General features: G+C 43.5%; 1 protein-coding gene and 1 long non-coding RNA gene across 8 annotated transcripts in view; one reads left to right on the top strand and one right to left on the bottom strand.

Moving 5' to 3' along the window:
- The window catches only part of LOC138735815 (rho GTPase-activating protein 39-like), a 195,361-nt gene extending 177,699 nt beyond the window's left edge, over positions 1 to 17,662 (top strand). For all 6 annotated transcript variants that reach the window (XM_069884287.1, XM_069884288.1, XM_069884289.1 and 3 more), the window contains 4 exons: positions 4,908 to 5,107; positions 10,031 to 10,122; positions 11,269 to 11,438; positions 14,442 to 17,662. In XM_069884287.1, coding sequence (XP_069740388.1) covers positions 4,908 to 5,107; positions 10,031 to 10,122; positions 11,269 to 11,438; positions 14,442 to 14,636 — 657 coding nt within the window. In that variant the 3' untranslated portion in view covers positions 14,637 to 17,662. The remainder of the gene's footprint in view (positions 1 to 4,907; positions 5,108 to 10,030; positions 10,123 to 11,268; positions 11,439 to 14,441) is intronic.
- On the bottom strand, positions 19 to 24,558 carry LOC138735816 (uncharacterized). Of its 2 annotated transcripts, none has more exons than XR_011339953.1 (3): positions 24,211 to 24,558; positions 19,828 to 19,919; positions 19 to 4,985 (listed from the first exon to the last, which is right to left on the bottom strand). It is a non-coding gene; the product is annotated as an uncharacterized lncRNA (long non-coding RNA). The 2 variants fall into 2 exon arrangements; XR_011339954.1 differs by lacking the exon at positions 19 to 4,985 and adding an exon at positions 15,230 to 15,412.

The raw sequence follows: 24,558 nt of genomic DNA, 5'->3' as shown, positions 1-24,558 counted from the left end.
AGATACATAGTTTGCCCGTTCTCAATCCCTGTTCCTTTCTGCATGGACCAAGTACAGTAAAACCCCAGGTATCTGGCACCTATGGGGATTGTACATGCTGGGTATGTTTTTTTCCGGTTGCTTGAGACTTGCTCAAATTAATACTCCTCCATTAAGAATAAACAGTTTAAAAGACAGAGGACAAAGATACTATATTGTACTATTACTGAACAAACTTCACTTGGATGAATATATGAACCTTAAACCATTTTACTTTATTTTCAGTCACATTCTGTGAAAGCATATAACCGTTGCTACATCTGCAGGTTCCTCCCCTCCTTAAAAGACAAAAATAACATAGATAATTAACCCCCCCCAGTTTACAGATTGGGGTGACTCTTACTTTGAGAGTCAACCCCACGGCGAGCCGCATCAACCAGCTCTTCATCTTGGGCGACATCATTGCTGTTTCACACAACTTGATTCAAACAGCAGCTGCTATGAGCAGAGCGTGACCAAGGCACTCCGCTAGTTGAATATTTGCTCCCATGGTCACCAAAGTTTTGTGTTACTTCAGAGAACATTTACTTTAACAATTTGAAACTTGCATATTTTTTACCTATTATTTTATTCTTATTTAATTTTTAAAATGTATTTTCCTCTATTTTTTGCCAGTTGCTTGATAATAGGGGTTTTACTGTACATTGATTTCATCCTCTCTGCTCACTTTCATGTTCATTAACTGGCCATTTTACCGTGCTCTTATTTGTCTGATATTGCTGTACACAGATTGGTTAGCACACTTCCCTGTCTTGTATCAAAGGCCACACTTGGGGAAATATTCCATGGGCATTACAAATGCCTGGGATGTAATAACTGTTCAAAAGCAAAAGAATACTTTTTCTTTACAATTTAGAGAAGTTTGAAGATCTTGCATACGTGCGCCAGCATACAGATGGACAGACTACAGAAACTCCATAAGGCGCTCTATCATCCAGGGGTCACTAGGTTTGCCCACTTTGTGAAGGCGCGCAACCTACCCTACACAGTCGAGGAGATCCGCTCCATGACCCGAGCCTGTTCGGTGTGCGCTGAATGCAAGCCCCACTTCTTCCGTCCGGGGAACTCCCACGTTATCAAAGCCACCCGCCCCTTCGAGCATCTTAGCGTAGACCTTAAGGGGCCCCTACCGTCGACCAACCATAATAACTACATCCTTACGGCCATCGACGAGTACTCCCGCTTCCCGTTCGCTGTGCCCTGCCCAGACACCACTGCCACCTCAGTGATACAGGCCCTTCACAGTATTTTCGCCATTTTCGGGTACCCCAATTCTATCCACAGTGATAGGGGGTCCTCATTCATGAGCGCAGAGCTGCAACAGTACCTTCTGGAGTGTGGTATCGCTTCAAGCAGGACCACCAGCTATAACCCACGCGGTAACGGCCAGGTTGAGAGGGAGAATGCCACCATATGGAGAGCGGTTACACTGGCTCTCCAGTCTAAAGGTCTCCCCACCTCTCACTGGCAGGAGGTTCTCACTAGTGCCTTACACTCCATCCGCTCCCTCCTATGTACCGCAACGAATGCCACCCCCTACGAAAGGATGTTCCTTTTCCTGAGGAAATCCGAATCAGGAACCACTGTACCGGCATGGCTCACCGTCCCTGGCCCCGTCCTTTTGCGATGCCATGTCCGGCATTCAAAGAACGACCCCTTGGTCGACCGAGTGACTCTACTCCACGCGAACCCGCATTACGCCTACATTGAGTTCCCAGACGGGCGAGAGGACACTGTTTCGGTGCGGGACCTAGCTCAGGACGCGGTAGACCCAGCAAACCCCCCAACCCAAGATCTTTTGCATCTTTCCTCTTTTGTGGTCTGCAATTCTTCCAGTCTGAAAGGTTGGAAGGCTCCTTCGAGCAGCAGAGCAGCAGGAGACTAAACAATACAAGTCGATGAATTCCTCTGCAATGCTTCCCTAATTTAGCCATCGTATTAAATGCATAGCCAATTATCATGAAGTTCTTATTCACAAGACTTAGGAGCAAGCATTTAGGCCCTGTCTCTCATAATCCATGAGAAGATGATTGTGACTTGAACCATCTGCCATCCCATGGGTAAAGGAGTTTGCACAATGAAGGCAGTGAGTTCCACATTTTGACTCTGCGGGGGTTGTGGGGGGGGAAAGAAAAAAAGAGTACATTTTCTACTCAGTGGCTGTGTGTGAAGGAGAATTTGTTGTGTGTTCACACATTCTTTGAGGGTCAAGTTTGGAAGCTTCCTTTGAAATAGGATTTTTATGAGACCATGATAAATGGTCCATTTGGCCCATTGACTCCACCCTGCCATTCCATCATAGAACCACGGAATGCTACAGCACAGAAAACAGGCTTATTTGTACCTTCTGGTTTGTGCTGACCACCATTCCACTAGTTCCACTGACCTGGTCCCATTCCATAACCCTCCAGACCGACCCCATCTATATATCTATCCAGTCTACTCTTAAAACTCAAGAGCGAGCCCGCATTCACTACCCCAGACGGCAGCTCATTGCACAATTCCACCATTTCCCTAAACCTTTCAGCATGAAACAATGACCTCTCGTATTTATCTCCCCAATCTAAATGGAAAAAGCCTACTTGCATTTCATAATCTTGTAAACCTTTATCAAATCTCCCCTCATACTTCTTTACACCAAGGAATAAAATCCTAACCTGTTTAATCTTGTAACTCAACTCCTGAAGACCCGGCAACATCCTAGAAGAATCTCCTCTGCACTCTTTCAATCTTACTGATATCCTTTGTAGTTGGGCAACCAGAGCTGCACAGAATGTTCCAAATTTGACCTCACCAATGTCTTAAACAACTTACAACATAACATCCCAACTCGTATACTTAATAATTTGATTTATAAAGCCAAAGATGCCAAAAACTTTCTTTACAGTCCTGTCCACTTGAGACACCACCTTCAGGGAACCATGTATCCGTATTCCCAGATCTCTTTGCTCCTCCGCACTCCTCAGTGCCCTACCTTTACTGTGTATGTCCTTGGTTTTCTCTTCCAAAATGCAACACCTCACACTTGTCTACATTAAACTTCATCTGACACTTTTTGGCCCATTCCAGTTGGTCCAGATCCCTCTACAAGCTTTGAAAATCTTCCACGCTGTCCACAATGCCTCCTATCTTTGTATCATCATCGAACTTGCTGATCCAATTTACCACATTTTCATCCAGGTCATTGATATAGACAATAAACAGCAACTGTCCCAACACAAATCCCTGAGCCACATCAATCTAAGAAACAGCCATCCACTACCACTCTGTTTTCTCCCACACAGCCAATTTCTCAACTGGTTTACGACCTTTCCATGGATACCTCGTGTCTTAGCCTTCTGAACTAACCTCCTATATCCATGAACTGATCCATTCTCCCACTCAGCCCCACTCCCCTGGCTTCTCTCCATAACCTTTGATGCCCCCTTCAGATACTGACCAATCTCTGCCCTAAATACACCCAACAGCCTGGCCTCCACTGCCCGCCCATGGCACAAATTCCAGAAGTTCATCACTCTTTGGCAAAAGAACTTCCTTTGCTTTAAATGGGTGCCCTTCAACTTTTCAAGTTGACGCAGTTTGTCAATGGTACATTTTGCTGGTGGTTGCAGTGCCAATCAGTAAGGTGCTCTGTTCCGGATGAAACTGAATTTCTTGAGTGCTGTTAGGACTGCACAAATCAGGTGAATGTGCCCGACCCGCACCTGGGAGCTGGTTAGAGAATCAGGAGATCAAAATGTTCAGAATAAGAATCAGTGATGAAGTTGTAAAAGCCAGTGAAACATGGAACCATTACAAATGTTCATAAGACTACTGTTGAAGTTGGATGCACACGGTGAAAATAGAAACTGGACTGTTGCTTAACCAGGACAAGGGTTTGGAAAAGGTGAGTTGTGGAGAAAATCGTCAGGATGGTGGCTGGTAGCCTTGCCCGCCTCGGACTTCTCAGGAAGTGCAGTCACTGTTGTGCCTTCCTGACAAGCGAAGAGATGTTTTGTTTTGTTTTGAAACTTATAATGTTTTGAAACTTATAATTTTGAAATGATTTGAAACTGGAATTTGTTTGGCGGCTGCCTACATTTTTCTCCTACCTTGATGAAGGGCTGGAGTCCAAAACATTGGTCATGTATCTTTATCTTTGGCATGTAAAGAACACTGGAATATTGTGTCCAGTTCTAGTCCCCAAATTTGAGGAAGGACATACTCCCTATAGAGAGAGTACAGCGCAGATATACAAGGTTGGTTCCCGGGATGGCAGGATTGACTTTCACTAAAAGGTTAGAAAGACTGGGCTTGTATGTGATGGAGTTTAGAAGGATGAGGGAAGATGTGATTGAGGTATACAAGATTATCAAGGGGCTAGACAGAGTGAACCAGTGTTGGGAGAGACTAGGACTAGAGGGCATAGTTTAAGAATACAGGGAAGGCCCTTTAGGAGGGAGATGAGGAGAAATATTTTTACCCAGAGTAGTGTGGATCTGTGGAATGTTTTGCCGCAGAGGATGGAAGGGGCAGAATTGCAGGATATGTTCAGAATGGAGTTAGATAAGGCTCTTGTGGGCAGGGGAGTTGAGGGCTATGGGTATAAGGCAGGGAATGGATACTGACCGAGAATGATCAGCTATGAGCTGAAAAATGGTGGTGCTGGCTCGACGGGCCAATTGGCCTACTCCAGCACCTACTGTCTATTGTTACTGTTTGACCTGCTGAATTTCTCCAGCATTGTGTTTTCACTTCAACCATGGTGTCTGCCGACTTTCATGTTTTCCTTCCGGGTTATTATCTCTGACCTGAAAGGAAAAGCAGGTGGTGGTTATGGAGTTGTACATTGGTTGGACTGATGCGGTTTTTTTTTTCTCCACCGGCAGGGACTGAGGAAACCAACCATCGAAGAAATCCATCATGCCAAAAATGCCATCCTGACGCCTTCCATGTTTGGCAGCTCCCTGGAAGAGATAATGGAAAGACAACGTGAGCGGTATCCGGAGAAGAAGCTGCCCTGGGTTCAAACCCATCTATCCAATAAAGTTCTGGGATTGGGTGGTGCTCAGGTTGAAGGCATCTTCAGGTAAGCCCATGCTTGGGTGAGGTGAGTCACATCATTGGTTGAGAGGGTCTAAACAGAAATATACCTCCTAATTTGCTCCAACGCTATTGGAGGCTTTGTAGGGAAAGATTTTGAAGCTCTGCTGTGTATTATGCGTGCACAGTGCTCTCCAGAGAACACTGCTTATTCCTTGAAGAAGGACTCAGGCCTGAAACATCATCATTATACAGTATCTTTGTCTCCTATGGGTACTGAAAGACTGGCTGTGTTCCTCCAGTATTTTGGTGTCACAGACTTCAGTGTTTCTCGGTGAGCACTGTTTTGTCTGCTTGTACATTTACACTCAGATGATAAACTTGAACCACAACAGCAGCAAGAGGTAATGTTCCTGTCAAGCAGACATTTGCATTGAAATGGTCTGAGTAATTTCAAGAAAGCAAAGTGTGCCAATCACAGTAACGTCCATTTCAGCACAAAGTTGGCTGTAACGTCCAGAACTAAAACTTCCTTTCTGCAAAGAAATAGGATTCTAACCTGCCCATTCTGGAGTTGAGCTTAAGAAGAATCCTAGAGTTTGAGGGCTGAATGTTTAAGGAGGTGACTCGGATGTATTGGTACAGAACATTATAACGCAGTGCAAGCCTTTCAGGGAACATGTGTAAACTTACTCCACACCAATTTATGGTGGTATTTTGTTGGCAATCAATTCAGTTTTTTCCCCTCCCACTAAAATGTTGGTTGATTCTTGACGTGTTATTGGGTTACAGTCATACAGTCTGGAAACAGAATCTTCGCACACCCCCCACCCCCCAACCCTTCTCCCTCCCCACACCACCCCCCCGCTTAAATGGTGTCTGGTCTGATGCCATTTTATTATTTTATTTTCTCTGCACTCTCACGATCTGCCCTCACCTACACATGGGGACAATTTGCAGTGGCCATTTCATGCGGAGCAGCTGGAGGAAGCCCACACACCTACTGGGAGAATGTGCAAACTCCACACAGATGGAACCCAAGGTCAGGTCTGAACACAGGTCCCAGGAACTGTGAAGTACCTGCTGCTCTTACAGATACATTCCTTTCCTTCCTCGTTAGCCTTGAAGATGCTGATGCCTTCACAATGTCTGGTCCCTTGCTCCTGCCAAGTTTGGTAGCATTGTTGATGTGTGAGCTGGGGACGTGAGTCATGGCACCAGGAATGTAGTGAACCTCGAGCCATCCATGTGTTCTAATGAGATTGCTTGTGTCCTCCCGGCCCTGGAAACATTGTTGTGCATGTCACCTCCTTGGTCTTTGCCACGGTGTAGATTCATGGTTCTTCATACCTCCAGCATTCATTTCCATGATCGATCCTGCACCTCATTCACCTTCCTGTCTGAATTCATCACCAGAATCGAAAGTTTTATCAGTCCAGTGCTGTCTGCATAAACTGACACTGATTTCGTGCTGCTTCTGTTTTCTCTCCCCAGCCGGGTTGCAGCAAATGAAGTTGGGTTGGAATGGCAGGGGAGCTATTTTGTTGCATGATTTTGAAATCGCCTTGCAGTCTGGCCTGTTTATTTTCGTAGGGAAAAGGACACCCTGAACTCTCAACTTTCTTTATGAGCTGCAGTGAAATTTCCATTTAGGATGTTTAATTTTAGCTGTTGCTGACCTGGGGCAGGAAGCTAGCAAACAATCTACTAGGCCCGCAAACATTCGGCATTAGTAAACACAGGGTTGGGAGTGGTGATGTAGCGCTTGGTAAACGAACCTTGGTGATGTTCGTACCATCAACAAGTTCCCAACTGCAAAGCGGTAAACCAGAGAGACTGCAAGATGCTGGAAAACTGGAGCAAGGCACAAAAAGCACCTCGCTTTTCCCCGACTCCTTGCTCTGCATGGCCAAATACCGCTCCAACTCTACTGACAAGTTTGCACACGGTGCTGCTGTTGTTGGCTGGATCTCAAACAATGATGAGAGCGTACAGGAAGGAGATGGAGTGTCTGGTGGCATGGTGACAAGACTACAACCTCTCCCTTAGTGTCAATAAGTTAAGGGAGTTGGTCATTGACTAGGAGGTGACCAAAAGCACAGGACCCGTTTAATCGTGCTGAGGTAGACATGGTAGGGGCATTTACATTTTAGGTTTAATTATGACCAACCATCTCTCCTCGTCCAACAGGCTCCTGCAACACTGCTTATATCTTTATATGTACACTGTGGGACCTGAGATCCTCCTGCACTTTTGTGTTTTTATTACAATCACAGGTCTTCAGACTTTTGTGCTTCTCTGCAGCCAGGAAGGTACAACAGACACGTCCCGCATAAACTATCCTGTCCAGGTGCACTGCAGCTCGGGACGCGAGCTACCATGCTCTGTGCAGAGAGTTAAGGGAAAACATACCGAAATGCTGTAGGGACTCGGCTCGTCTTTTCAGCATCTAAAGAAGCCGAAAGGATTGGCCAAGTTCCTCCAGCATTTCTGTGTGCTTGTTTGTCATAGCATCAGCAGTCGATTGTGTTTCACTCAGAGAGTTGAGAATGCACATCTGGCTAGAGAGGGAGTCAAAAAGCGAAGAGCTTGAAAATGCTGCATCATCTTGCTAAATGAAGCCATCACTAGGAAATTGATACTGCGTCTGCACAGTTTTTAATTGGATTTTTTTTATCATCAAGAGTACTATATTCTGAACATTGTTTTACTTTTTGAACTCGAGGATAGGTTGACAGGACTGGACAGCACACACAACAAAGCTTTCCTCCTGTATCTCAGTTCACGTGACAAACCATTCAATTCATCGTCCCCAACCCTCTTCCTCTCCTGGTTAAAGCTTCCCTTTACCCTTCCAGCTACACCGGCCTCTGTGTCCATTTTCTTTAAACACTTTCTCTGTTCATCTATGAAGCCTGTACTTGCTAACTTTCTTTAGATCTTTGTTAAACAGTGCCTCCAGTTTCATTTTCATCCTTGTTTGCAAATCCTACAAGGCCTCACGCACCCCACCAGCCCAATCTCTGTCACCCTCCAAAATGTAGTAAAGGTACTAAACATAGCCAAGTCCACATCTGACCGCCCATCCATTGCAGGCATCTGTGTGAGGCACTGCCTCAGGAAGGCACCCAACACCATCAAGGAGCCCCATCACCCTGGTCACAACCTCTTCTTGCTGCTACCTTTGGGCAGACCGTCCAGAAGCCTGAAAACTAGAACTTCTAGGTTCAAGGACAGTCTCACAGCAATCAGGCTCACTGGTTACACTAATCAGATTACTCAGACAGAAGGTCTGTCTGCACAAGTTACTGTTTTGCAGAGGGATTATTGTGAATAAATATTATCTAGCTTATGTATTTATTGTAGAGAAACACTAAAGTTTGCAGATGCTGTGATTGCAGTGAAAACACAAATATGCTGGAGGAACCATGGGAGGTGATATATAACCAACATTAAGGTACCTTGAGGAAGGGCTCAGGTCCGAAACATCGGTAATATATCTTTACCTCCTCTGACCGCTGTGAGACCTGCTGAGCTCCTCCAGCATTTCATATAAGTATTTATTGTCGCTTGTCTTTTTCAATCTTTTTATTGATTTTTATAATACAGTACAATGAAGAAAAGGGAACAAAACTGAAAATACAACATCACCTAAAACTTCAAACAGTATAAACTCAGTACCCCGCCCGTCCACTAGATGAAGGCAGAAAAGACATATATGTAAAAAAACAACCACCTAACCTACTCTACTGGAAAAACAGAAAATAACCAAAAATAGCATCTAAGCAGCTTATCCTGAGGATTACAAATATTTTGTAGCTTTTAATTCATACCGTCAATCAAAAAACAAAGGTGAGACTTTATCTCATCTGGAATAGTGAGTGCATCTAACCACATTAAAAACATTTACATTGAATGAAAATAAGACATAAAAGGTCACCGTGTATCTTCAAATTTCACCGATGAATCAAATACATGATATCTAATTTTTTCTAAACTTATACAGGACATAATATGAGAAAACCATTGAAACAGTGTTGGAGGTCTAGAGTCCTTCCATTTAAATAAGATGGCTCTTCGGAGCCACAACCCATTGTGCAGGGTCAAAAAACTCCCTATGTCCAGTTCATTAACCCCAAAAAGAGCAGTTATTGGGCTGGGTCGTAGCTTCACCTGAAATACAGTTGAAAAGATATCAAAAATTTCTTTCCAATAGATTCCTAAGGATGGACAAGACCAAAACGTATGTATCAATGCAGCAATATCAGATTTGCATCTGTCACAAGGAGGGTTAATATTAGAAAAGATGCAAGCCAGCTTATCTTTGGACATGTGAACATGTTGCACCACTTGAATTGAATTAATGAATGTTGGGCACACCAATTTAAGAATTTTGTCCCATAGATCTTGTCACTTTTAACTCAACTAGTTTACTGTTATAGATTTTCTTTGCAAGTACCCTGTTCAACTGCAGCAAGTAAGAATTTTGGTGCATATGCACATTGTACAATGCGTATGACAGAAAACTCATCATCTGCACAAAATCCCTCCAAGTCATTTTGCCATTGGTGGCCATGCCTTCTGCAGGCAAGACTGTAAGCTCTCGTATTTTGTTCCTGAACCTCTCCATCTCATTTAAACCCTCTTTGACCATATTTTTAGTTGCCGGCACCTTTTGGCTCACAGTTAAACTTGTTTGATGATGCTTCTGCAGTGTTGGGGTGTCATATCCTCCCATATTTTGTTGCATTGAAGGTGCCTTATAAACACATTCTGCTGCTAAAGCATCAGATGGACTCGTGATTAAACCAGACTCTGGATGATGTAGAGAAAAATTTGACATGTGAGGAATGGCCTTGATTACTTTTTCATTTGCGTTCCGTGTATAGAGCATGAATGTTTAATCTCATACAATGACCAGCATTATCGCAGCAGCTGAAATTAAAGAGCTGCGTCTTTTTAATTGCAGAGTGCCTGGAGATATAGATGAAGTAAATGCACTCAAACTGCAGATTGATCAGTGGAGAATCCCAGACAATCTTGCTGACCCCCATATTCCAGGTAACGTCCTTTGTACAGCCTGATAAGAAAATTATTTTGAACAGACTCGAAGGACTGAATATCCTGCCCCTGTGCCTTTGTTTCCCATTTTAATCCTGCTTCAATATTCCGACTCCAACGGTTGTTCTCTGTATTCTGTTGCCTATTAAAATGATGCACAAGGGCCCTCTTGTGGAGGGCACTGATAATGCTCTTGACAATCTCCAGAAAGAAAGAAGGTGGGACCTTCCCGCCTGTTGTCTAAGACCAGTATAAAGTATCTAGTACAGTTTCTGCCCACATCCCTAAGGCATGCAGTTTGATAGATTAGCTAGCTGTTGGCAGTTGGTGCAGCAATGGACTCAATGGGCCAGCGGGCCTGATTCTGTGTTGTGTGAAGAGGAGGGGGCAGGGAGGGGGACAAGGATAGAGGGAGAGGTGGAGGGGAGAATGCGGGGACAGAGGGGGAGGAGAGAGCGGGGTAGAGAGGGACAGTGGTGGGAAATGGGATAGAGTAGAGGGGGATAGAGAGCAGGGGGTGAAGGGAATTGAAGGATTTCACTGCTGTGTCTCTATGAACTCTTCAGTCATTCAGGTGCCTTGCTAGTCGGCGTGGGTGATCCTGTCTCTCCATCCGTCATGATCTCTGACCCTCCTAATTGTTGCCTCCCCTGTTCTCCTTCAGTGAGGGCTCCATCTTTGAGCTGAGATCGTAGTTGGTGTTGAGTTAATGATTATACATGGGCAAAATGCTGAAGTGGTTTCCCATTCCCTCCTTCAGTTCCAGTGTCCATACTGGACAGGTAACCCTGGCCATTTGATCAGCAGGTTCATTTGCCACCCTCTTTAGTTTTACAACCATAAATTCCAATTTGTAGAATCTGCTTGTTTAAAAAAAACAACCATCCATCCCTCTGCAATCCGTGGCTTCACGTGACCCTGACTGAGAGGCTGAACAGGTAGTGCACCTTGTCCAAGGGTAATCTTTAGGCTCTTGGACGCAAGGAGCCCCATAGTAAGCCATAAAGATTGAAAGAGCATTTAACCAAAACGCTGTTTAACACTGAATGTTTCTTCCACAAAATATTCCGTTGTATCCCCTGTTGTCCAATCAGATGGCTTGTGGGTTTTCTCATTGTCCGTGGTTCCTGTTGCTCCTTTCTACAGCCTCCCTGCTCAAGCTGTGGTACCGCGAGCTGGAAGAACCTCTGATTCCACAGAAGTTCTACTCGCAATGTGTGAACAACTATGAGAACCCTGAGGCTGCTGTCGCTGTCGTTGCTTCTCTGCCTGAAATAAATCGCCTTGTCCTTGGTTACCTCATCCACTTTTTGCAGGTGAGTGTAAGCTGCTCAGAAACCACGTGGGGGGTGCGGGGAGGGGATGGCACTGAGTCGTAACAGCACAGAGAGGATATCAGGACATACAAATCCAAACTGGTGCACAGTTGAAGGAAGTGTAAACTGATCAAAAGGGACTCAGATAAACCTAGAACAACAGGAGAGTGGTCCCAAACCACAAAGGGGTGACATGGTTAGGTAACAGTTAGTGCAACCCGGTTAGCAGCACCAGTGACCGGTTTGAATCTGGCGCTGTCTGTAAGGAGTTTGTGCGTTCTCCTCGTGTCTGTGTGGGTTTCCTCCAGGTGCTCATTTCCTACCAGCCTTCAAAAAAAAAGTACGGGGATTGTGGGTGGAGTGTAATTGGGTGGCATGGGCTCATGGGCCTGTATCTCTATAAAAAAAACATTGTTCATTTCTCTCCATGGATGCTCCCTGATCTGCTAAGTCCCTCATGCTTCCCATTGAATGGGGGAGTGGGCCAAATGGGGAAAGCTATTTGACTGGGCTGAATCACCTGCTTCAGCAGCCTAGATAAGAGCAAAATGTCACATGGAAGCATCGATGTAGATTCGGGTATTTAAGAGGGAGGGAGGTGTTTACTTTGGGAAGTAAGGATATTGAGGAGTGTGTGGAAGTAGCAGGGACCGTCGTCTCCAAGGCTGAATGGCTGACATGATCCAAAGGACCTTCAATGAGCAGATTGTGGTTTATTCTGTCTTATCTGCCAAATTGAGCATGGTGATGTGTAAATAATTCATGTCTTGTGTACGTTATCAGTGAAACGCAAGTCCTACAATGTCTCTCACAAGCTTTTAATTGACTGAGGACATATCATCTTGGCACAAATTAATGAATTTTCCTTCCAAGATGAGGAACAACATGAACCTGGAAATCGAGGCTCCCTTCACTCGTTTTTGAATTAATGCAGGTTGTTTCACTGTCTCTCTGCACCCTTTCTCTGCAGGCCTTGCACGGTAGTGAGCAATTGTGTTCCATCACCCATCCCTCCCTCCCCAGTTACTCGTACCCTATCCCTTCCACCACACACAAGCGCACGCTCACGCACATTCTTGCACTGATGTCTTGCTGAAACTTATCACAATGAACTGATCCCTAGAAAGAAGATGCTAGACATTTCCTGTCTGTATTCTCTGATTATAGGGTTAGCGGTTTGGGAAAGTTAACTTTGGGTTAAATTCATGTGAGATGGGGAATCCTGAAAACTGCCAATAAAAATGTAATGTTTCCAATTTGGAGCTGGAGGGATACAGCATGGAAACAGGCCCTTTGACTCACCGAGTCTGTCCAGGCCAACTACCCACTTGTACTAATTCTCCAATGAACACCTCTCAATTTTTCTTTCTTTTTCAATATTTTTATTAACATTGAAATTTCACATCCAAAAATACCAAATACGTACAGATATATGTTAAAAATCAATAAGATACATTACACTTAAATCATTTCATTCAAGGTACTCCACATTTTAATCAAACAGATTTAGTGATAATTTAGCTCATTAGTCAACATTTCTACCTTCACAACAAAAATTATAAAAGTAACTCAAAAAGGGTCCCCACAGTATTTGAAAATTTAAATTCAAATTGGAAATTGAATCTATCCAAATTTAAACATGATGTGACGTCACCTGGCTTTTGAGTATGATTAGAAGGGGTAATGTCCCTCCATCTGAACAACGCCGCCCGCCTAGTCATAAGAGAAATAAGACCTGATACATTCAGGTCAGATGTCATTAAAGTTATGTCACTCTCTCCAACAATACCAAATAAAGCAGTTAAGGGATTAGGTTTAAAAAAGAGCAGAGCAAATTTGAAATACTTCATTCTGATATTTCTCAAGACTCTGGCATGTCCAGAACATATGAATTAATGAAGCATTTTCATTGTTGCATTTATCACAATGAGGAGATGATCCAAATAAAAACAAAATGGTTTGACTTTGGACACATGAGCCCAATGGACTACTTTAAATTATAAGAGAGAGTAGCGGACACGTAAAGAATTAACCAATTTGAAAATTACATTCCAAGTTTATTCAGAAATGAAAAGCTGTAGATCCAGTTCCCAGGCTTTTTTAATTTTATCTGAGGGCGGCTCTCTTATTCCCAACAACATATAAATGTTAGATATTGAACCATTATAGAAAGGTCATAAATTAAAAATTGCATCAATTAAATTCTTATCAGTCCTCTTCGGAAATCTATGTAATTGAGGTTGCAAAAAATCTCTAATCTGTAGAGATGAGTATTTGGTAGACTGTATTTAACTGAAAGTTGTTCAAAGGAAGTGAGTCTCCCCTCGACAAATAAATCTTTAAAACATTTAAGGCTCAATTTATAAATTTTATCAATCATCTACAATTCACAGTGTCAATTCAACCAACCTGCATGTCTTCAGGATATGGGAAGAAATGCTTGCAAGGTGGCACAGTTAGCATAGAGGTTAAGGCAACACAATTACAGCGCCAGAGACCCAGGTTCAAATCCGATGCTGTCTGTAAGGAATTTGTACGTTATCCCCTTGTCTGCATGGGTTTCTCCGGGTGCTCCCACCCTTCAAAACGTGCAGGGGTTGGAGGTCATTTGGGTGTAATTGGACAGCACGGGCTTGTGGGCCAGAAGGGCCTATTACTGAGCTATACATCTACATTTAAAAGTCACTGGGCACATGCGCAAACTCCACACAGACAGCACATGAAATCAGAACTGACCCGGGTTCTTTTCCCCTATGAAGCAGCCCAACTACTGTAGTTGTGCCTCTGGGTTGAGACATTGCTCTGCGAGACATTTTCCATGTTTTGACCTCCGTTTCAACATCAAGAGGAGGAAAATAATTGAAACAATTTGATCAGTTGCTGTGAGTTTGCTATGCACCCACTTGGTGTTGTATTCCCCATATATTGTGATAACCCTTTACAAAGTGTTGAGTGGGTGCTGGTGTCACCAAAAACTTAAAAATGCGAGTTTTCTTCCCATAGATATTTGCACAGCCAATAAATGTGAGCAAGACCAAGATGGACGTCAACAACCTTGCCATGGTCATGGCTCCAAATTGCTTGCGATGTCAGTCCGACGACCCGCGGGTCATTTTTGAGAACACACGGAAGGAGATGTCCTTCATCCGACTGCTGATCGTGCACCTGGATACAAGCTTCATCAAAGGTGACCTGTGAACAGCTGGTGGGACACTGGCACGTACGCACTCCTAGCTCTCTTGGCAAAGCCCCTCCCCCCCCCAATATGCTGCACGTGTTTGGTCCTCCCTCCTTTTGAGCGAGTTTTTTTCCCCCCCTCTTCACCAATGACTGGACAATCATTGTAAATACAAATATTGCCTCTACTTGGTTGGTGCCTGGGACAAAAGCACAGTCCCCCGTGCCTTTCAGGCTGTTGACCCATGGTGCTATTTCCCCAAGTAAAAGTTGCAGGGAGAATCTGGCACTGAAGGACCACTATATTTGAGGCATTGTACACAAAGTTTATTATCTAAAACTGCTAGCTCGAGAATTTTAAGTTCATGCACAGGATGATGTGTTTCTCCACTGATCAGAATTAAAAGGTGCCTTGTTCTGGAGAAAATAAAGCCGAGAATTTGGATTTATTTTGTAATGATTCCTCCAATGCACTCCAGCTGCAAATGACAGCAATGCTTCAGTTCTGAAGACAAAGGTGAAAGAGCATTGCCCTCCTGAGCAAGTGTATGAGGAAATGGTCAGTGCACCAGGGAGTCCCTTGTTCTGACATACAACCAGCATACATGAGGGGGAAGCTGAGAGGCTGCGAAATGTGACCGGGGATCAGTTTTATTTTTGAAAGAAAGAAAGAAAAAGACTGTTTTAACTGGGATAATGTTTTTATTTTAAAAAGTGGCTTGATTGTCAAGGAAAAGAAATGCTTGTGATCCACGATCCCAGATTAAAATATCAAATATATGTTTACTTCGCTTTCACTGGAGAGAAAAATAGAACCACTATTACAAAACTATTGGATGTTTCGGACACTCTGCATACTGCTTTGTTTGGTTGTAGGACTGTTCATTTTGACGGAGGGTAATTTATCTCTTCCATAAACCCCTGTAAAGTCTCAGTCTGGGTTTCATGATGGTACAGGATAGGTAAAATGTGTGTGTACATATCAGTGTGTGTGTGTAAATTTTTGTTCTATTAATTTTGCCTTGTTTCCCTATTCAGGGTTCCCTATTTAAAAAGTCTCTCTGATCATGTCATTAAAGCTATTATAAAGTCCTGAGTTTCACCCAGAGCACTGGTCCCTACCCAATTAATAGTTGAAAACCTGTCCTTAATTTAGAGATGATATTTATATTCTGCAATTTAAGTTGGCTATTTCATATTCTAGATTAAGCCTTTATCTTCAAAGCACTGGCTAATTATTTCAGTTCGTGTTTTGGCGCATCTGTATCATCACATCTTTAAGGAAACAGATAAAATGCATTGGTGACTTACTGCCAGCATTGGGATTATTTTACCCTTTCATTTAACAAAAATCAGTCTTGAAACCCACAGGAGTCTTCAACCTAAGTGATTGTAGTTCCTGTGCCAGGAACTTCAATAAAATAAACATGGTAGGGGCTTGTGAAATATTCTTTGAAAATTGTGAAGGTAACGTTCAAATTGAATTTAGTAATTAAGGAAAAAAGAGTAACAGCCCATTGAATCTGGGTGTTTGAACTCCAAGTCGAGAGTATCGGTCTTTATTTACATTTTTGAGTTTAATTTTTGTGATTTGACACTGAAGTAATTTATATTTTGCAAACATATATCCTCATTTGGAATGGATGCTCATAGAAGCTAAGAATGGAACGCTCAGTGTATTTTGTGTCTTTGAGAAATTGGACAGCCTTCTGTTTGTTACTGCAGTTTTTGTTTTGAAGCTTTCTCCCCTCAGTCTCTCTGTGTTCCTGCGCGAGGAGAGTTGTGGTTTCGCACAAGGACATGCGTTTGTCAGGGTTAGGAACGTGTTCTTGCTCCCTCTTTCCCACCCTCAAACGTCTCTTTTCCCCCCCCCGAAACTGTTACAGCTGTTGAACTAAATTTATGTTGTCATATCATTTGCCCCTGCGAGGTTGTTAATGTGAGGCCTTTGTTGCTGGCATCCACGTGAGGCAGGAGAGAGGTTTCGGCTAAAATTCAGAACTTTTCCCTGTTTCAACTGAAGGGAAGGTTCCACTTTTTTTCCTGTTGATGAAGCTTAAAAGTAATATTTTAAGAAAACACAGATGTTGAGTTGGAGTTGCTGATTGAGGTAGAATTTAGCTTTTCACAATACAAATCTGATTTGGTTACTTTAGTACAAAGGTTGTGGGGGGAGGGGGAGGAATCAGTCACTCTCCAATATTTGAAAAGGGCAAATTAAATACATACTCTCCCCTCTCCTCACAGAGGCTGGTGCAGAATGACTTTAGTTTGGACTCCCTTATTTTGGCTTATCCATTGGAAGTTGTTTACATTTTATTTTTAGTGGTTCATTAACGCAGGATTGCAAATGTCTGGGCTGGGTTTCAAAAGTATGTACCACTGAGCTCTTCCCTAAATGCATGCTGCAAGGTGTGTACCATTCATGTGATCACAGTTCTGTTTCTATTGGTTTTCAATCCAGGCAACTGTTTCACAGTTAGAATAATAAAACATTACAGAATTGTTCATAGCATCTTTAAATTTATGACATTATGAACCTTCCATAGAAAAAGACAAAATCCCAGAGAGACGGCATTGAGGCAGGTGACATCATTGTTGAAATATCAGTTGTTACAAATTGGAATGTTTTTGCAGCTAAGTATTTTAATCTGTAAGCCATGTAAACGTGGGCATAACTGATTGTTTTGGCTCAATTAAGAATGAGATTGCATTACTTTTACTAAATTTACTATTCAACTCTGTTAAAAATTCTGTTAGGGTGGTGCAGTTAGTGCAACGATGTTAGCGCCAGCGATTGGGACCAGGGTTCAAATCCCACACTTGACTGCAAGTTTGTACATTCTCCCCGTGTCTGCGTGGGTTTCCTCCCACCCTTCAAAAATGTACCGGGGGTTGTAGGTCAGTTGGGTGTGATTGAGCAGCATGGGCTTGTGGGGTGAAATGGCCTCTTACCATATCTCTAGTTGAGAAGTAAATTTCTCCCTGGGCTGCAAACTTTCTCTTTACAGATCAAAAAGAATGCGATTTGGCTTCTGTACTCGGGAGAGGGGTGGGGGGGGGGGCTGGTTTGAAAGTTGTTCAGTTTTAGCATGATGAGGGGGGGTCTTCATTACCACTGCTCTGTTGGGGTGTTACTGATTTGGGGCATTCAGCCTTGGGGCTTTGAGTAAAAACACACTGCTGGAGAAACTGAGCTGGTCAAACAGTGTACATACTTCATGCAGTAAAGATAACCAAAGTTTCAGGCTTAAGCCTTGATTAAGGGTTTGTTTGGCCAGCTGAGTTTCTCCAGCAGTGTGTTTTTACTTCAACCATGGTGTCTGCAGACTTTGGTGTTTTACTCCTGGGGTTCTTGAGTTCCTGTTTACATTCTCTGGACCGATAACCTCCATGGAATCATGCTCTTGTGGCACACTCCATGTGGCAGTTTAGAAGAAGTGGTGAGAGGCAGTTCCAATTTCTGTCTTGATACAGTCTCATCCCTCTTCCTCTACCAATCATCATATCTCGACTTGGCCTTCCTGGTCCATTCACAATGCCACTATGGTGCCTGTGTGACTCCTTCTCTACTCAGCTTTCTTTTACACATGGAGTGTGCAACTTCAGTGACGGTCTGATTTCCCCCATCATGCCTTGCCATTTCAGCGGCTCGATGGAATTGACGCCCACACACCAGGCAACTCTGGTCCTTGAACCCAAGGATCATCTTGCATATAAAAAAAGTTATATGCTTGACTTCTGGAACTAATCCTCTTGTCAATGGACACCTTGGGTAATAACACCTTGCCTTTAATTTGGGCAGATCCTCGTTACCTTTCTCCAGCTCGCCGTTTAATCTGTCTGACCTAGCAAGGTGAAGTGTTTTAATTGGGACCTCTGATATTTCCCGTCCACACCCCTTTCCCCTCTGTCTAAGGCTAATCTGTTCTCATTCACCTTGGCATCAGTCTGGCCAGCAATGGTGACTGCTTCAGTGGTCCCAGGATTCCTAGCCTCCTAAAGATGTAAGAGAGAATCTAAATAAGTGGTTTTCAAACTTTTCATTTCCACTCATATACCACCTGAAGTAATCCCCATGCCATAAATGTGATTAGAAAGGGATTACTTCAGGAGGCATGTGAGTGGGAAGGGAAGGCTGAGAACTACTCCAAATTGTTACTGAAATATTTTGCTTGAGAAAAATTGTCATTGGCCCATTTGTCATTGGAGTTATGAAACCATGCACATAATGAGTAGATTAAGGATGATTAAAACAGTGGTTTTCAAACTTCTTTGTTCCCACTCACATACCACCTTGAGCAATCCCTTACTAAACACATATGGCATAAGGATGACTTAAGGAGATATGTGAGTGGAAAGAAAAAATTTGAAAACCACTGATTTAAATCAAATAGACATTTTTTCCACACCATAAACTTGCTTCATATATTTTCCACCAATGTTTATGTTCCGGCCTTAAACTCCCAAATGTACTTTAAAATGTCCTGCACCTCGAGGAGTGTGCTGGGGTCTTTAGAACTGGTGCTTTGAACACTCACATGGACCACTCTCCAGATTTATGTAATTATTATCCCAGTGAATGGGGCTACTTATCCCGGCTTTTTAATCTTTTGCGATAATGCACACTGATTTTACCAGGATGAGGTATTTTTTTCCCTCCTCCTCTACAGCCTCTTAACCTTACCCATTTACATTCTATCCTCTCCTGCTGCCTGTATCCGGAGTGCACCGATCGAGGTGGGCCAGGCTGCTGAGTTCTCCTGCTGATCTCTGTCACCATTTACCCCTGATGCTCCATTTCCTAAGAAGGAAACCGCAACATTCTTCTCCAAATTTGGTGAAAAGATGGGACCTGTGCTCATTTATGACTATAGGCTCCTTAATCTAAAATGTGCTTACAGCAGTAAATCACTCCGCAGCGACACCAAACCTTACTTTACTTCCAACACAAATGTTGGAGGAACTTAGCCAGTCTCATGGCGTCCATACTTTAGTTCCCTCAGGCTTACCAGAGCAAGAAACGGCAGCCCTCCCACCAGCAAATTCTCTGTACTGGACCCTGGCCAGACTCAGCCAATTGAAAAATTGTATAAGACGAGGGCGTTCAAAGAAACAATTCCCCCGCAGATTTATAGCAGGAAGGAAGTGTGTCCTTTCAAAATTGCTCAGTGCATAATTTATAAGGACTAAATAGAGTTTATTTACTTACCAACAGAGAACTATCATGTTTGGGGTGGAGGAAGATCGTGTTAGCTTCTTTGGCTAAATTAGTATTTGCAGTTTCTTGCGGTGCTTCTTTCACTGTGAGAAATAGAGATGAATAAATGTTCCTGTTTGCAAGTGAAATTATTAACAGGAATTTGCATCAATATTATGTTGCAGCTCAGGTTTTGGTTGTACATTTGTTGGGTATTTCAGCATACTTGATAAAGACAAAAGAATATCTAGTGATGGTAACAGTTCCTACAAAATTGAAGCAGCGTACAGATGTCAGTGATTTCATAATGTTAAACCTCAGGATATCGAGGCAACATGAATGCATGTGCAAACTTTTTTTTAAGCAAAATCTTTTAGTTTTACTTACTTTCTCTTCCAGAAATGTACTTAAATGACGTTTGTACAGTTTGAACCTTGACTGAAAATTTTAGGGTTACTGGCAAAAGTGCCTCAATAATTGAACTGGGAAAGGGATTTGCATCTGTGTGTTGTACAGAGACTACCTAACTGAAAGCAAAACCAAATATATAACCACTTTAGTGTTCCTTTTTTTGTACTGAAACATTTTAAAAATGCATTAGTATTATTGTGCAAAACTGTTGTAAACTTTACTGTAATAAATGCTGTTTGTTTTTTAGTGGTTTCTTTGCACTTAGCTTCTCCTAATGCTGTGATATGTTAATGCTTTTTGGACAGGTTGTATAAAAGCAGAATTTTTTTTGAGTACACTGGATGTTTCTTTGCAAGAGAAGTGTAAATAAACGCTGGAAGATTCTGACTTAAAATGGCCTCAAGTACATGTTGTTCAGTGTTTAATGTTGACTCGATACCTACGCAGCCATTCTCAACAGTAGCCATACAGTCTCTCCAGGGGTCACGGCACATTGATAGGGGTGGGGGGGGGGGTGGTGACGGACAATCATAAAATTTTTGTTTACCATGTAGTTGGTAGAAGTATGGAAGAAACCACCTAAACTTGACTGCTTCACAGGGGAGTCCATAAGAGCAGGGTGCTAAGGGGGCCGTAGCCCAAGAAAAGGTTTTGAGAACGGGAGTGGGAGCCTGCATATCATGATCAAAAGCAAGAGCTGTAACACGAACATCAATGTGCTGCCACCATCTGGAAAGTAAGAGATCTGATTGGTTGAAGAGTAGAATGGAGGCTCAATCTCACCAGAGTTCATATGGTTAAAGATGGTTTTCAGTGCTAAAGAATACCACTGGGTTTGAAATATTTTATGGAGAAAGAGAGATGGTAACAAGGTGGGGTCGGGAAGAGCATGAAGATACAAGAAACAAAGTCCCTATCGTCCTCTTCCAGATGATCAGGAAATCCCATTGACGGGTACCCTGGTCGCCGTGCTCCCACCCCACTCACAGGGACACCTGTGCTCCCACGCCACTCACCTGGGCCCCAATCCCTGCAGTCCTGTCCCAATCACAGGTACCCTGTCATGTTGGGAAGAAAATCAGGTTTGGTGGGTTCACAGAGAGACGAGTATGGACATGAGTGTTACAATCACACACAACTTTAATTAACACACAGGAGACAAACGAGAGAATATCAAACAGTACTCAATTACTATATTAAAACAACAATATAGACATTCACATCAGAGCGAGGTTTTACTCCGATACCAGTGACCACTTATACACCACATGCTCACACCTGAATTCTCTACAGATAGGACACACACCCAGTTCCCTGTACCAATGAGGATGCGACTCTCCGCAAGTATCGATCTATCGCAATAGTATGGCTCAGCTTCAGTGTAGTGCACACCTTACTCACGACGCTTCCAGCGGTGTCTGGGGCTTGGACCGTGGGGCAGAGATAAAGAATGTACCATGCATCAATATTATACATTTCTGACCAGTGTCTAACTAATAGTGACCCTGGGTAATTTGAATGAGCCAATTTCAAGGTGTGCACTAATGGAGAGTCCAACCTTGATTGACAGATGATGTGACTTTTGAATAAGTTTCAGACAGGGAGGTCAGATGACCGGCCACAATCCACTATATTCCAGACAGGCAGGGAGCCACATATTTCTCCACAACCTACATTTATCATTGTCCACTTATGGGGACTCCCAATCCCATTCTCCCGCCCCAATCATCAAGAACCCCATGCTCCAGCTCACCTACCGGGACCCCAGTCCCCATTCTCTTGATCCTCTCACTGGGGTCCTGTTTGTTCCCTGTTCTAAACTAAACCACCACCCCCCCCACCCAACCCTACCCCACAAGCCACAAGAGAGTCGATGGAGCAGTGACACAGAGTGGGCTTAGACACCAGGAGAAGTCTAGCACATCCCCTTGTCAACGTACAGGTTCATTCACAGCTGTTGGCTCAGCAGTGAAATCTGCCCATTCATTCCCTCGAGACAGCTCATCGTTTCCATTAGTGTGTGCCAGACATTGGGTCATTGCAATCATAGAGTAATTGGAGAGCAGAAAAGAGTTGGCGCTGACATCACCATTTCATGCTGGTGTTCCTGAAGGGGTAAGGAATCTGCATATTTTCCATAAGTAGTGGTACACAATTTGGTACTCTCCCACCCCTGCCTGGACTTTGGGGAGCTCCGGTTTCAAATTTATTGTCAGAGTACATACATGCCATCACATACAACCTTAAGACTCTTTTTACTGAGGGTAAAATAACCACGTACTGATTGTGTAGTGTTTTTTTTTGCACTATGTACACCTGTAAAATGTAAAATAAACTGCACAATACAGGGATGAAAATAAATAAAATGCAAGAGACCTTAAAGAAGTCCCTGATCAAGTTTATGAGTTTATTATTGAGGAGGGGTAGCAGCTGTTCCTGAACCTGGTGGTGCGAGTCTTGTGGCACCTGGACCTCTTTCCTATACCGTGGCTGATGCCTTCAGAGAGATTATTATTAAAATTTCCCCCACCACCGAACAGATTCCTTCAACAATGCATACACCATACCTTCCCTCTCCAGCCTTTTAATTCAGGTGCTTGCCTGCTTTTTACTCTTACCCTGAGGAAGGGCTCAAGCCCAAAAGGACAAGTGTATATAGCTTTACCTCCTATGGATCCTGCGATATTGGTTGAGTTCTTCCAGCACTTCTATATTTTTACAGTTGAATATACAGTCTCTGGCACTTCTGCCTGCCCTCCCTCTGGAGAACATACCAACAGTCAACCGAATCTGGAGAGGAGATCTCGACCCAATAGATTAGCCAGAGGGGTTTGTGCGACAGTAATTGATGTTCTCTGTGGTAACCAGGAACTGCCAAGTACCTTGCAAGAAATAGGTAGAGACTGGCTGTCCTGAAAACCTGACAGCATTCACCAGCTCGTTACTCCATGCGGTCAGGGGCACAGAATTTACCATGAATACCTAGTTATAATTCCTGACGGTAAGGGATGGCTTAAGGTGGTATGTGGGAGTGGGAAGGGAAGATTGAGAATCTCTGCTCTAGACCCAATTGTTACTGAAATATTTTGCTTGAGAAAAATTGTCATTGGCCCATTTCCTTTGGAGTTATGAAACCGTTCACATACCGAGTCAATTAGGGACGATTAAAACAGGGGTTTTCAAACTTTTTCTTCCCACCCACATACCACCTTAAGCCATCCCTTACTAATCACAGAGTATCTATGGCAGAGGGAATGCTTAGTGGTAATGTGAGTGGAAAGAAAAAGGTTGAGAACCACTGAGCTAATCACTTCATTTCCACTTCCCATCTCCACACTGACATCCCTGTCCAGGGACAATACCTGACATTCCGTCTTGGCATCCTCAACGAGGCGGCAAGTCATATCGACCCAAACACCGCAACAATGCACTCATCTGGACTGCAGTAATTCAGGAAATGGCTCACCGAGTTGGATGGATAATATATGCTAATCCCCTGCAGTAAACACACAACTACACACAGAGTGCCAAAGTCAGGGGCAAACAAAAGAGCAGGAGAAACGTCGCCTCACGGGCCCTTGGGACGTCGGGGGAACCCCGTGGGGACTGCATTGGGACAGCGGTCAGGACTGAACCCGGGGCGTGAGGCAGCGGCTTCTCCCGACTTGGCCCTTCAATTTGTGGAGTGCGAAGTATCATTATTTTGACGGAGGTTCGGGAAAAGCTCGAGGTGGGTGTCGGGATCCCACAGCTGCCGCGGCTGAACCCAGACCTCACTGAACTTTTGGCTTGCGCCAGTACATTTAGGCGTCGAGTCGTTTCCCAGCACATTTCTCTATTCATTGCAACTTCAAATAAAATTCTCCATGAAAATGGCTGGATAATTTTTCACCAACTAGCCAGGCAACCTAACGCACGGTATTTCAACATCCCCAGAGGATTTAATCAAAAGACAATATGCACCAATCGTTTTCACCCTCTGACCTTGCAGAATTTCTCCAGCATCGCGTTTTGACTTCAACCAGTGCCTGCAGACTTTCGTGTTTTACTTCTAGCCCAAGTGTCGACCTCTCTCTCTTCTCTCCTGTTTCCAATGAGGCGAAGGTTCGGTGGTTTTTCATAAAATGACATTACCTCCTCAATCACTCCGGCCCCTTGAGAAAGAGCTGACTCCTTCAATAGAAACGTCGCTGTTATCTTGGGATCTGATCACGTCGGTCGGCCACACCTTTGCATTGTTCGACCAGTTGCCAACATCCTTGTGGTTTATGGTTTTGCAATGTCCACGTTACGACTCTCTCGGATTTAAACACTTTGTTGCATGGAGTATTA

Source organism: Narcine bancroftii, chromosome 6 (assembly GCF_036971445.1).
Source record: "Narcine bancroftii isolate sNarBan1 chromosome 6, sNarBan1.hap1, whole genome shotgun sequence".
NCBI classification, from domain to species: Eukaryota; Metazoa; Chordata; class Chondrichthyes; order Torpediniformes; family Narcinidae; genus Narcine; species Narcine bancroftii.
The sequence above is the reverse complement of the archived record's forward strand: the minus strand, read 5'-3'. Positions and strand labels throughout refer to the sequence as shown.